At 40.8% G+C, this 12,885-nt stretch overlaps 1 protein-coding gene across 1 annotated transcript in view; it reads right to left on the bottom strand.

Annotated features, from left to right (window-relative positions):
* The window catches only part of dner (delta/notch-like EGF repeat containing), a 72,141-nt gene that overhangs the window by 15,854 nt on the left and 43,402 nt on the right, over positions 1 to 12,885 (bottom strand). The window contains exons 4-7 of the mRNA XM_004561402.5: positions 10,891 to 11,054; positions 7,796 to 7,944; positions 6,859 to 7,012; positions 4,020 to 4,133 (exon numbers count right to left, since the gene is read on the bottom strand). Coding sequence (XP_004561459.3) covers positions 4,020 to 4,133; positions 6,859 to 7,012; positions 7,796 to 7,944; positions 10,891 to 11,054 — 581 coding nt within the window. The remainder of the gene's footprint in view (positions 1 to 4,019; positions 4,134 to 6,858; positions 7,013 to 7,795; positions 7,945 to 10,890; positions 11,055 to 12,885) is intronic.

Raw genomic sequence — 12,885 nt, 5'->3', positions numbered from 1 at the left:
TATGGTTGAGCTTCTTCCTCTTAGAAGGGAGTTTTTCTTTCACACTGTTGTCAAATGCTTGTCAATTGTTGTTTTTTTCTGTATTAATCTTTACCTACAATATAAGGTACTTTGAGGCCAGGGGCAGATCTGAGGGTGGCATGGATATCAAAGCTATTACTTTACGCATATGCTTTAATCTTAAGAAAACATTCATAAAAGCAGTGGATTGTGAATTCCTTTCCTCACTGGTGACCTTGCTCCTTAGGCAGCTGTAGACTGATAATGTGTGTGAGGCCTTCTTTCAGACTGTATATGTATATGTGGTTAAAATACATTAAATACAGCATGTATACACGTTTCATATAAACATAGTCTGTAACTTTCTTATTGACTTTAACCCAAATAATTAGACATTTCAGTTACATGAATAATGTAATATTTTTTGATTTTATGTACTGTTCTAGCCTATATAATAAATAAGTGTGTAGCCCAGTAAGTTTAAAATCCAGAAAGCTACACAACGTGTTATAACTCGTGTTAGAAACACAAGTCTAACTCTTCTAACACGTCTAACGCTCTTTTTATTACAAATAATTAAAGTGTCACATGCTTAAATTTACACAAAATGTCAGAAACCTGCACTATCATGAAAACATTTTCTCCAAAAATGTAAACATCATTTTTCATGAGTTATTGGGTTATTACACACACACGTTCATTCATTTCCAGACTGTAACAATCAACCACCTGTGTTGATCTGAAATGTCCCTGGTGTTGATTTAAAATGTACTCTGGCACAATCAAGGGTCGATTGCTGCTTAAAACAAAAAATAAATCTATATCAACCTGTGGGCGATGTTTTCATGTATTCAATGTTAATTGTAGCGAGGCTCAAACTCTTAATGCTAGGTTATTTTAATAAACAATGTTGTCATATGCAAAGCTAGAGTGACACTAGGAGTGGCAACAGATTATTTTTAGGTTGGGACATGCCACCCCATGCCATCACAGTAGATCCGCCCCTGCTTGCGGCAAGTATTATTGCAATTTGGTGCTATACTGAAAACTGAAAATTGCAAGTGAACCCTTATGACTTCTACATCAGAGAAAGTGCTGCAGCTGGAACTAAGTACATACTTTGTGTTATTATGAGTCGAAAAGCAGGTATAGATTGGAAAAATGTAGAGATATTTTTGATAACATGATGCTGATTGCAGTAAAAACTGTGGGTTAAAACCAATAAAAACCAGTGGATAGAGATCTCAAACACCAGTTTGGCTGTTTCTTGGCTCAAATTCTCTCTGAAAATTTGTTTTTGTCAAATGCTGCCGGTAGGAAAAACAAACAGGGATGAGAATATCTTGTTTCCCTGTGAGGCGAATCGAGCAAATCAAAATGCAGCTCATGTTGTCGTATTTGCCCTATTGATCCCAAAGCTGATGCATCTCTGATGACAGCTACTGGAGTTGTCATGCCTCCCATCCTTTTACTTATTGCTTGTGTCTGTGCAGACACTGAAAGAAAACTTATATGGGAAGAGATCCTATCTGTGCTCTAAGCAGCATTTAAAAACATGAACACGCATCCTCTGCATGTGCCAATTTGGCTGTTTAATTTTGCTTGTACTTCTTTGCCAGTGGAGAAAAATAATAAATACAGAGTGTCTCATTTATCATGGATTGCAGAGCGTTTCTGCTCTACTGGCTCCCAAAAAGAGAGAGAGAGAGAAGAAAAGCTGGAAAGCCAGTGTTATCGGTCCATTAAATGGTTGTTATCAGCTGTTATCACTGCCATTGATATTACCAGTAGGCAAACTTTTCCCCCAGCTACAAGGCGCAGTAGGCTGTTGTCAATTCATTTAACTGTGCGGTGTTCCTGCATCGACATAGGTGGAGTGTTTCCAGTTTGAAAGAGCAACTAAAATCTGTGTGAGAATGGTGGAGTTGGCAGAAATCAGATAACTTTCACCAAGGAAATGTTTGTATGGACTCTTTGCATGTAGTGCCATTCTGACTTGTTCTGTTTTTCACCTGCTAGAAGGTGCAAGACGGCACCAGCTGGCTGTCATAGGAAGCCAGTAACAGCTGTTTGTTGGGTTTATAACAATTTGAAACAGGTGGAATACATTTTTTTTCCACCTCCATGAGTTGTGAATAAAAGCCTTTGATGATTTCTTACTCAGAGGTTTTACACCTGAGAATGTCAAACTCACTCACACCGTGGTCCACATACAGCCCACTTTGATCTCAAGTAAGCCAGACCAGTGAATCCCCCCGGTCTATCGGTATGAAGAAGTTTAACTGCACACTTAATCCCTAAGATATGTTGGTATTAGAAAATAAAGTGCAATTTCAGCAGTATATTTTCTGCATAACAAAGAAATGCTGTGATAGTAAAAGAATGAAGTCTGTCCCAATGACTCTTTGGGCATAAACTGTAAAAAATAAATGTATAAAATTTTGGAACAAGTTCTGGTAACTCATTGCCCAGAATGTCATTTAACTATAAAACAGATCGTTTTTGGTCATTTACAGAAATTTTTATTTTAAATACCTATAAAACAGGAAGGTAATAATATTGAATAATATGTAATAAATATAGTTAAATATTTAAAACTCATGCCGTCCTTCACTTGTTGCAAAGCTGTCGAGTGGGCTGGATCATAGTCTCTGCTGGGCCGATTTTGGCCCCTGGGCCTTATGTTTGACACAGCAGTTTAACACTGTTATTAAGGATCTCCTTCCTTAAGCCTTGAGGCAACTGTTGTTGTAGTTTGTTGCTGTATAAATACATTTGAACTGAATTCTTTGAATTGAAGTCTTCCCTAGTTTTCAAACACACTTAAAAAAAACAAAAGACATTAAAGTTTCTGACATACAGATAATAAGACATCGTGGGGTCATCTTTGAGCCCTGCAAGCACTTCTCAATTTGACCCCCACCTGCTACCTTATGAAAAGCAGAATATTTGCTCATGCAGTGTGTGAGCAGGTGTTGTAGTTCTGAATGATTACTGAGATATTGATTAATCCCTTGTTAGAAATCATGGCCTGTAATGAAACACCCTTTTCTATGGATTTGTCATTTTGAGTTTGTGTGGGTGGAACATTTTTTTTCCAGGCTGTTACTGATTTTCTCTGCCATTATTTTTGCATTTGTTCCAACAACCAGGTGCTGTTGCAGTGTGAAATCTATCACCTTTCCCGAACTGAGATTTGTGTGTAAAATATGCAGTTTTTCCTTTGTCGCTACTTTGAATTCGTTTCTAAGGTTACACAACATGTGGCAACAAACTTGTCTACAAGTCAAAATTCAGATGCAGCATGAAGTTTTTTCAAACCTCTCCCTTCACAAAATCTCAGCACAGTGACTGCTTTGGCACAGTTCTTGACTGAGCTTTCACCAATATTGCTTTAATCTTAAGACAACATTCATAAAAGCAGTGGATTATGAATTCCTTTCCTCTCTGGAGACCTTGCTCCTTAGGCAGCTGTAGACTGATAATGTGTGTGAGGCCTCCTCCAGACTGAGAATGAACTGACTGCTGGGATTTATCCCTGGAACAACAAAACAATTTTCACTCAAGGCTCTCTTTATTCACATGTTGATGTCCACGGTCGGCTAATATTTTCACAGTCTGTGTACATACTGGAAACCGCAGTGTTGAGAAATGCTGTTTTGACAACTGCTTTGTGGCCACAGGTTTTAGGTCAATTGGGCTATGAAGACTAATTAAAATAGAGGAGGAGGGCTCAAATTAAGCATGTCAGTGGCACAGATACTCTCACACATGCACACGCACGCACACGCAGCGTCTATGATAACAGCTAAAAGCTGCACACACTACTGCGGCACACGTATTTCTACAGATTTCTCTCTTTTTCCTTCTTTTTCACAAAGGCACACAAACACCATAAGCTGTGAGGTTTCTTGGCAATCTCAAGCACACAGACCACTCATTTCTGGCAGCTTCACTCATTCCTTCTGATTCACTTACGGCACACGATTGGTTCTAGCATGCGATAACGGGCTTCCTACCTTCGGGACAGTAACACCTGGGCCCGGCCAGGCTGCTGAAACAAGTGGCTCCATTCTTGCAGGGCTGGGAGACGCAGTGATCGACCAACAACTGGCAACGCTCTCCTTCATAACCTGAGAGACACGAGGTTTATGATCACACTGCTTTTGCTGGAGTTAACATTCTGTGTATTGTTATCATACAAGGATGTGATATATAAATATTTATACATCTGCAGAAGACTAAAGTGATGAATACATGGAAAAGCTGGAAATGATTTGCTTTCAATGTTAGATTGTTGGATTGCTAATTAAGTACTGTGTTATTACATTTGTGTTATTACTCTTGACCTTTTAGCTGTTTTATTCCAATACATGAAATCTCTGTTTGCCTGCAAATTGCTCCCACACAATCAGTTCAACAGCCAAAAATGGCACACAGGTACACCTTACACCCCTGAGAGTCTTTATCTACATCAGATATCATGATTATTATGTTACCAGCCTGGCAACCACCTAACAACAGGCTGTAATGCCATCTATAACATGATTTTCACTTTAGGGTAATAACTAAATAATGAATATCCACGTAACTTGAGGGATGCATGATACATTAAGATGTCATCATCTTGCCTAGCAACAACCTACCAGCTGGCTAAATTGACACATTTGTAGCCTTTGTGCACTTACAACACCTTATTAAAAAAGCCTGATATTAATTTTACTGTAATGACACCTAATGTAAACGCAATTTAGGCATGTTATATTATGATGTCATCACATTGTCTAGCAACCACCTAACAACGCCTAACTACAGCATGATCGTAGTAATATTTAATATTATTAAGAGTGGCTGCTCAGAGTTGTGCCTAATTTGGTTTCTAATTAAAGAATAATGTCAGCAAGACCACCTGAGCCACCTAGTAAAGACGGTGGTGTTTGCTGTCTGTTTCCGCTTTCTTAATTTTTTTCAAAACAGATGCTCACAGAGGGCTCGTTAGCACAACATGCTAATGAGAAGTGACTGGCAATCAGTAGTCACCTGTGACATTTACCTTCCTACCACAGGGTCTTTTTTTCCAGTTCCCGTCTCAAAATAAATCTGACAAGATCAAAAGTTCAGGCTACTCTCTGCTGCTCTTTTTATTCAGACATTTTCTTAATGAAAGAAGCTCTCACCTCCCAGCCAAGACAACACAGTCAGGTTCCAAAATATGTGAATGGGGAATCTTCTTCAAATACAAAAGCATACTGGGACCACTACTTTTTAAATTTCTAGTTTTTATACATTACAAGAAAACATTGCATACATTTCCATTGCTATGCAGATGACACCCAGCTATATTTATCCATCAAGCCAGATGTCCTAAAGGTATAAAGGCCTGGATGAAATTTTCTGTTTCTAAATTCAAATAAAACTGAGGTTATTGTACTCGGCCCAAAAGCTCTTAGAAACATGGTGTCTAGCTGATACTTACTTTGGATTGCATTACCTTGGCCTCCAGTAACACTGTGAGGAATGTACGTCCTTTAATTTGCATTTTAAAGAAATATGTGGGTGTGCTTTTCTTTTTCCATCTCTGTCTCCGGGTGCTGCTGAAAAGCTACTTCATGCATTTATCACTCATTGGCTGGACAACTGTAATTTATTACAGCCTTCAGTTAATGCAAAATGTTGCAGTGAGAGTCCTGACAGGGTCTAAAAAGAGAGAGTCTTAATTGACTCCCTGCAAAATCCAGAATTGAATTTAAAATCCTTCTCCTCACATACAAGATCTTGAATATTCTGGCCCTATTATATCTTACAGATTTTCATAGTACCATATTGTCCAAATAAAGCACTGCACTCTCAGACTGCAGGCTTACTTGTGTAGAGTTTCTATAAGTAATAATAATAATAATAATGATAATGGATACTTTATTGATCCCCATGGGGAAATTACTTGTTTTTTCTCTGCATTTGACCCATTCACTCAGTGAAGCAGTGGGCAGCCCACTAAGCAGGCGCCCGGGGAGCAGTGTGTAGGGACGGTACCTTGCTCAGGGGTACCTCAGGGTAGCCGTTAAGTGGATTCGAACCGCCGACCTTCCGATCATGGGGCGACCACTTTACCTACTGAGCTATCCCTGCCCATAGAATGGGAGACGAGTATTTTGTAGCACCAGTTCCCAGTTTGGATTCGGGAGACAGACACCCTCTCTACTTTCAAAATTATCCCTAAAACTTTCCTGTTTGATAAAGCTTATAGTTAGTGCTGGATCAGGTGACCCTGAACCCTCTTGGTATGCTGCTATAGGCTCAGACTGATGCAGGACTTGATGTGATGCACTGAGCACTTCTTTCCATTTACCACCTTTATTCACCATTTGAACAGATCATTAATTTACCTTCTCCCTCCCTTTTGTCCCATCTCTCTATTTTCTCTTTTTTCTCTTTTCAGGGAGTTGTTCCTTACCAACATCCTTACCACGTGTTGCTCATTGTTTGAGCTTTCTTCAGAGTACTGTATCTTGACACTGCAATATAAAGCACCTTGAGACAAATGGTGTTGTAATTTGGCACTATATAAATAAACCTGAATTGAGATGTTCAAACAGTCTATCTCAAAAACAGCACTGAAAGTAAAACCACACGATATGGCATAAAAACACTGATAGTGTGATAGGCCACACACAAAAGGGTTAATGCTGTGAGTTTTAACCCAAAACACAATCTTTTCTTAACCTTGCAAAGTCAGCTTTGGTGAAAAAAGTGAATGAAAACAAAACAACTCAGTGAGTGAAAATCACGAGCACAAGCATCCGCCTCCAAGCAGCAATATCTGACGCTCTGGAATGAGAACAAGTTCACCACACACACCTGGTTGACAGGTGCACGTGAAGTTGCGTCCTTCACCCCCCTGCCTGATGTCAGTGCAGGTGCCGTTGTTGCGACAAGGTCGGTGGTGGCAGGCGTCATATTCCTCACAAAAAATCCCGGTGTAGCCGTCTTCGCACTCGCAGAAGAAGGTGCTCTGCAAAAAAGCGACAGCACACAGATTTCACGCGTCAAATCAGGGAGCCCTAACGGCGAAACGGCAGGAGGGAGGAAAAACTTGTGAAACAGTAATAATGAGATCGCAGATTGTGAAATAATTCAGCGACACAACAATGCAATTATGAGCAGCGGTGACACAGTTTGGTTTTCTCAGCTAACGAGGGAAAACAGAAGAAACGGCACAAAACCAGACACGGTGAGATGACCTCTCCAACACCTCCCTCTCTACACTTTCATTCACGCTTAAGAGGCACAACCAACCGCTACATCTTTTTTTGGTTCGGTACGTGAATGTTGGGGCTCAGTGGATCCATTTTTAACTATGAGCAACGGATAATTAAAACAGGCCTGCATAAATCAAAAATAGCACCGCAGTGTTTGTTCTTCCAGCTATTAAATTTCAGTGATCAAAACAGAGCACAATAATGCATCTCTGATGATGATGATAATGGGAATTCAGCTTTTTTGGAAGTTGCATGTTTTAGATGTTAGAAAGCAATAAAGAGATTGCTAAAACTAAAGCAATGAGCGTGCCCATTCAGCGGTGCTACCTTTATTTATTTCACTAATTTATGCTAGTTTGTCCCATAAAACGTGAACCTATTGGAGGGCTGTGCATAAAAAAGGCTTTAATTTGTAAAAACCCTTTGAATTAAAGCAAGGATTCTTCATTTTAGTCACATACTGACTGCTGAAAGTAGCTTCTTGTATCAGCGAGCACTGAAATGTGTTCTCGGGTGAAGAAAAGAAACGTTCTCACCTCAGAGGGTTGGGTGATGCATTTGCCTTTTCCGGAGCACTGAGGGTCACTGAAGCTGCTGCCGGGCTCCACACAGCTGCTGGCCTTCACCGTCAGGTTGAGACGGAGCGTGACCTCCGGGGCCGTGGGAGCGCCAACGCGAATCACACCTGCCACAAGAGAGTGTGTAATCTGCTCATTTATACAACAAGTACAGTAATATGTGATGGATAATTTGGATGGATAATTGGACTCGGTGGTGGAGTTTTTAACCATACAGCAGTCTGAAGATGTACTTTCTTTTTCTATTTTCAGACACGGCTCTTCATTTATAAATATCGCAACACCTTTTGGAGAGTTTTTAAAAGGATTCCTGGTCCCCAGAGGATGAATTGTTGGCAAGCCCTTCTCTTTTCTCGCCTAGCGCTCAGCTGTATTTTTAGCCTTTTAGCATGTTGAGTGAATCATCAAACATCGGCCTGCAGCAGCCGCACACAGCTTTCATTTAACAATGCTTTAGTAAAAGTACACACCGCTGCCCCAAAACTGCATAAAACTTAAGTGGTAATAAAAGAATTGATGGATTCAGTTCATTACAGTGACCAAAATAGAGACTGTGCCTCTCTGTCTTTGTCTCTCCCCATCTCTGGATCTATAAATGTAGAACATGTCGTATTATAGGTTCAATCAAAGCTGACAGCTTCGCGGGCACTCGGATAAAAATAGCTTCGTAGTGGATATCACCTGCCATTCTTTTGGAGCAACACCGGTGACGACAGCGATGATGCAAGCTCCTCGGCCAATCGGAGCCCTGATAAAACGACGCGTGTTCCTCCGTCATCCCCGACCGAACCATCATCAGCACAATGACACTGAAAGTCGGACCTGCGCAGTCATTGCGCTTTTAAACTGCGAGGAAAGCACATGGCCACAAACATGGCACTTCCATCCCATGTGTAGATGGGTGCCTGTGTCTTTCCTCCTGTCCCCTGATCTTGCAGGGAAACATGCAGCACGCTTAAAATCATGCGTAGATGTGAGTTTGGTTTTGTTGCAAGCATTTTTATTCAATAAATGCGATACCGCCTGCGTCTTCATCCTTCTCCCACAAATTGTCCTTCATTCACGCCTCCTTCACGCCCCTTTATCCTTTCCTCTAATCCCTTTCTTTGTTGTCTCCTTTCCTCCCTTGCTCCCTCCTTATCTAACTCTTCTTTCTCCTTCTTCCATCCTTCCTCATCCTCTCTTCTCTCTGATTTAACTCCCCAGTGTCATTGCCACCGCCACCGTGTCCTTCTCTTTCTCCCTCCCTCCGTCTCTCTCCGGTGAAGCTGCCACCGAGTTACCAGACGTGTCAAGGTCAGCAGCCGGGAAGAGTAGCGAAACAGCATCAGGTATGTAGAGCACACGCAGGGGTCAGCCAGCCCTTCAGTCAAAGGAGCGAGGCTCCAATTAACCCCCGGCGGCACCCGCTGCAGCTCACGCCATGGTTTTTTGGCACCACTCTGTGAATACTCAAAAACTGCCCGTGTGAAGCTCGGTATTAAAACACAGATGGAATATCAGCATAAATGTCTGTTCGGTATGCAAATAAAACATTCTGACTCACATATGCAAATGTTATGTTATTTTCCCCCGATGACACTGAAGAATAAACGTCGCAATTACAACTTATTTAAATTCATTAATCCTCTGATGTTCTTGGCTCGGCTGTAAATGATCTATTTGGAGCTTCTTGACAATGTTTCAAATTCAGCTTTTCTGTGGTTGTTGGATGAACTGCCATACACATTAAATAATTAAAAAAACACACGATTCTCTGTAAATATGTATCTAGTTTTAATAAAGTTATGGCTGGTTTGGAGTCATCGAGGGACTATCTATTTATATTTCCCACAATTTTTTTATAGATCATCCTCAAACTTCACAACAATACACCAAGCCTTGGGGGACACGAGTACCTAGGTGGGCTAAACATTTGACCTTGGCCTTCATTCTCAGGCAGCAAGGTCAAAGTCGACCTTGAAAACGAAATTCCAGAAACCATATCAAGTAATGTATCATATGACAGGGCACGGAGACCGCTGTACAACACACTCGAATCTTAAAATCTTTACAGCCTATAGAAGCTAAAGGTTTCAACTAATTCTGCTGCAATCATATCGGCAAAGTTAATAAAATAGGCAGTTTTAGTATGTAGTGCTTCGAGGTTAAGGGTCAAGGGCCAGAGTCACACGAATTAGGGAAAAATCTTAGTTTCTATTGGATCATCTCCAAACTTTGAACCAATATATTAGTCACTAGGGGGGCATTGAGCTCTTTAACTTTATATTTTGACATTAATTAATTCGCTACACTAGATTTTTATATTACCAATGCTGACATCACAGATTTGATATAGGCCCTGTCCTTCAGGAGGAGTTGAGCTCTTGTTTGTTATGTTTCTGTCATGGTTAATCCGCCAATAAGCACAAGCTCGTTAATCTATAATATCTATAATCATTGTGGTTAGAAATGTTCAAATTAAATGTTTTTACCAAAAAAAGCAGAAAAATAGTACAAGTGCGATATTATTTTTGATTAAGATGCCAAACTGCATCCGTTTACTTGTGTTCCTGAACATTTGTTTTTAGTGGTCGAGTGTTGCGCCTAATTCATTTGCAGTGTTTCTGCTCAAATTTGGATTTGAAAACATGAATTCAGTTTAATATTTGCTTAAAAAATAACAACATCATTTTCAATTTTAAAAAAGTGTTTTCTTGATTTTATGGCAGCTGGTCGAATAAATTTGTTAAGCACCGTATGCCTATATTTTCTATGCAATCTGAGCCAAACATACTCAAACCGGATTTACCAGCTTTTTTAAAGAAATTATTCATAACAAACTAAATCCTCTGTTCTTCTCAAGGCTGTTTAATTTTGATGCCTTTAAGTAAAGACAAATCCAGATTCTTGGCTTCTGTGTCCAGAAATACAGCTCAGGGCTGGTTGCCTCAAAGAGCTAAATGCTAACATGCTGATGTTTGGCACATGTCCACTATTGTAGTTTCCTGTGTTTGCATGCTAATATTTCCCAAAAGGCATTATTAAAAAGTACCAGGACACCAGAGGCTTACTCAGGAAGTAGTTCTGTCCCAGGGGAAGCAAGTGGTCTGGCACCACCAGTCCATCCGGGGTCTGCAGGAACCACATGGTGGTGCCGTTCAAAATGGACGAACGGAGGAAACCCTCTTCGTTCACTCGCCACAGCACGGGAGCTCCACTGGCATTCACCACGACCCTGTTTGGAGCAGAGACAGGAAGGGAATCAAGTATGATGAGGCTGCTTTCCCAGCTCGTGACGAACGCTTACAGCCTTCAGTGTGTAAATCATAGGTTGCACAAGAAAATTCAAGACTCAGTGCTCAAACACAATCCACGTAGTGCACGCTTTTGCTACTGTATACCTAGCGAGGGTCTAATCCATCTTGCCAGCCATGAACCTTTTTAAAATGTCAGCATGTCAGCTTGAAATATTAGACACATGAATGAATCTTCTATGTGAAGCTGCCTGCTTCTGCTAATGATTATTTTATTCAAAAGAAGAAGTTTGGTGAAATATCATCCCGTGTGCACACGTCATGGTCGACAGCAGCTCAACAGTCAGTCAGTTTTTGTACCGAAGGACATTTTGTGCGGCGTACCCGATGATTAAAGTACTGTCCTCCTGTTGGTGAGTCCAAGCTGGGATCATAGTCAGGTCTGTGAGTAATGACTGCCAGAGAGGTTGATGCTTCTTGTGGAAACACTGTGAATCTTGTGAATAGAGTTGTGAAATACAATCAGTGTTGCTGGCATCCATCATTCACACTGAGCCATTAAATAGACCCCCGGGGACACGGAGGTCTCTGCAGACCACATAATTCAAACATAAGTCACATAAAAATACCAGTGACACCAAAATGATCTCTTTGGTCTCTTATTTAGACAAACCTATTATTGAGCAATTCCAAATTAATGTCTATGCAGAGGCCAAGATCAGCAACCCAAATGATATCGATGAGACAAAGTATTATTTACAGAGCTCAGTCCATCTCTCACTGCTACCAAAGCCACAGCCAACACGGACCATGAGGGTAAATCCCGTATCTGGAGGCCTACTGTTCTGGGGATCGTGCTGCCAGCAGGATGATCTAATCCCTCTGGGCAGAGCGAGAAGAACAATGCGCGCCATGTTTCATGCCAGAGACGCCGAGCTCCACCAGCTGCTTGCTGAAGAGACAGTAAAGAGCAGAGCCAAGCCGAGCTGAGCCGAGCTGGATCACCACGCAGAGCAGAGTGAAATCTGTCACTGGGGGTTGTGAGAGGCAGCAGCTTCAATGAGCTTCCTCTTGTTTAAATGCAATTGAGAAGCCCTCTAACCCCACTCCCACACCTAATCCATCCAATATTAACAAAAACAAAAATCAATCTGATTACGCTCTCAGCTCCCGCCGTCACGTATCTGTTCTAATGAACGCTTGTTACTTATAAGAGCAGTAATTGTTATTATTACCTCTGTGTGCTTTTCATACACTCAGCCACAGATGAAACAGATTTACAGAGAAATTAGGATAAAAAAATGACAGATACAGGATGTGCCTGGCGTGACAAATAAGCACACAGGAGTGTTTGTAACAAGCTGTTTGATTCATTACTAAAACATAAAAAATCAGAGTCAACTTTGCTGGCATGAAAAAATATAAAATGGTAATAAATTATTCAGAATTAAAGACTGATATTTGTAGTGCTGTGTAAACATACTGAGCCAGCCCGTCATGGGAAATAGGTGCAGGGACTTATTATAACAAGTGTAAGTGTTCTTGGCAATACAGTATATGAGGCATAAACAGAGTTTATACAATTCTAATAAGCTCAATATTTAATAACCAGTCTGAACTCTCTTAGTCCAACTTCCTTATAAAGTAGTCTTCAGGAATAGTTCTCCAGGCTTCCTGAAGGACATCCAAAGCTCTTCTTTGGATGTTTCTGCTGTTTGTTCTGTTCTCTGTCAAGATGACCCCACACTGCTTCACTAATGTTGATGTCCGGGCTCTGGGGAGACCAATCCATGACACGCAGTGTTTCATTCA

This window comes from Maylandia zebra, linkage group LG14 (genome assembly GCF_041146795.1).
Source record: "Maylandia zebra isolate NMK-2024a linkage group LG14, Mzebra_GT3a, whole genome shotgun sequence".
Lineage (NCBI taxonomy): Eukaryota > Metazoa > Chordata > Actinopteri > Cichliformes > Cichlidae > Maylandia > Maylandia zebra.
This window is presented reverse-complemented; position numbering and strand designations above follow the sequence as displayed.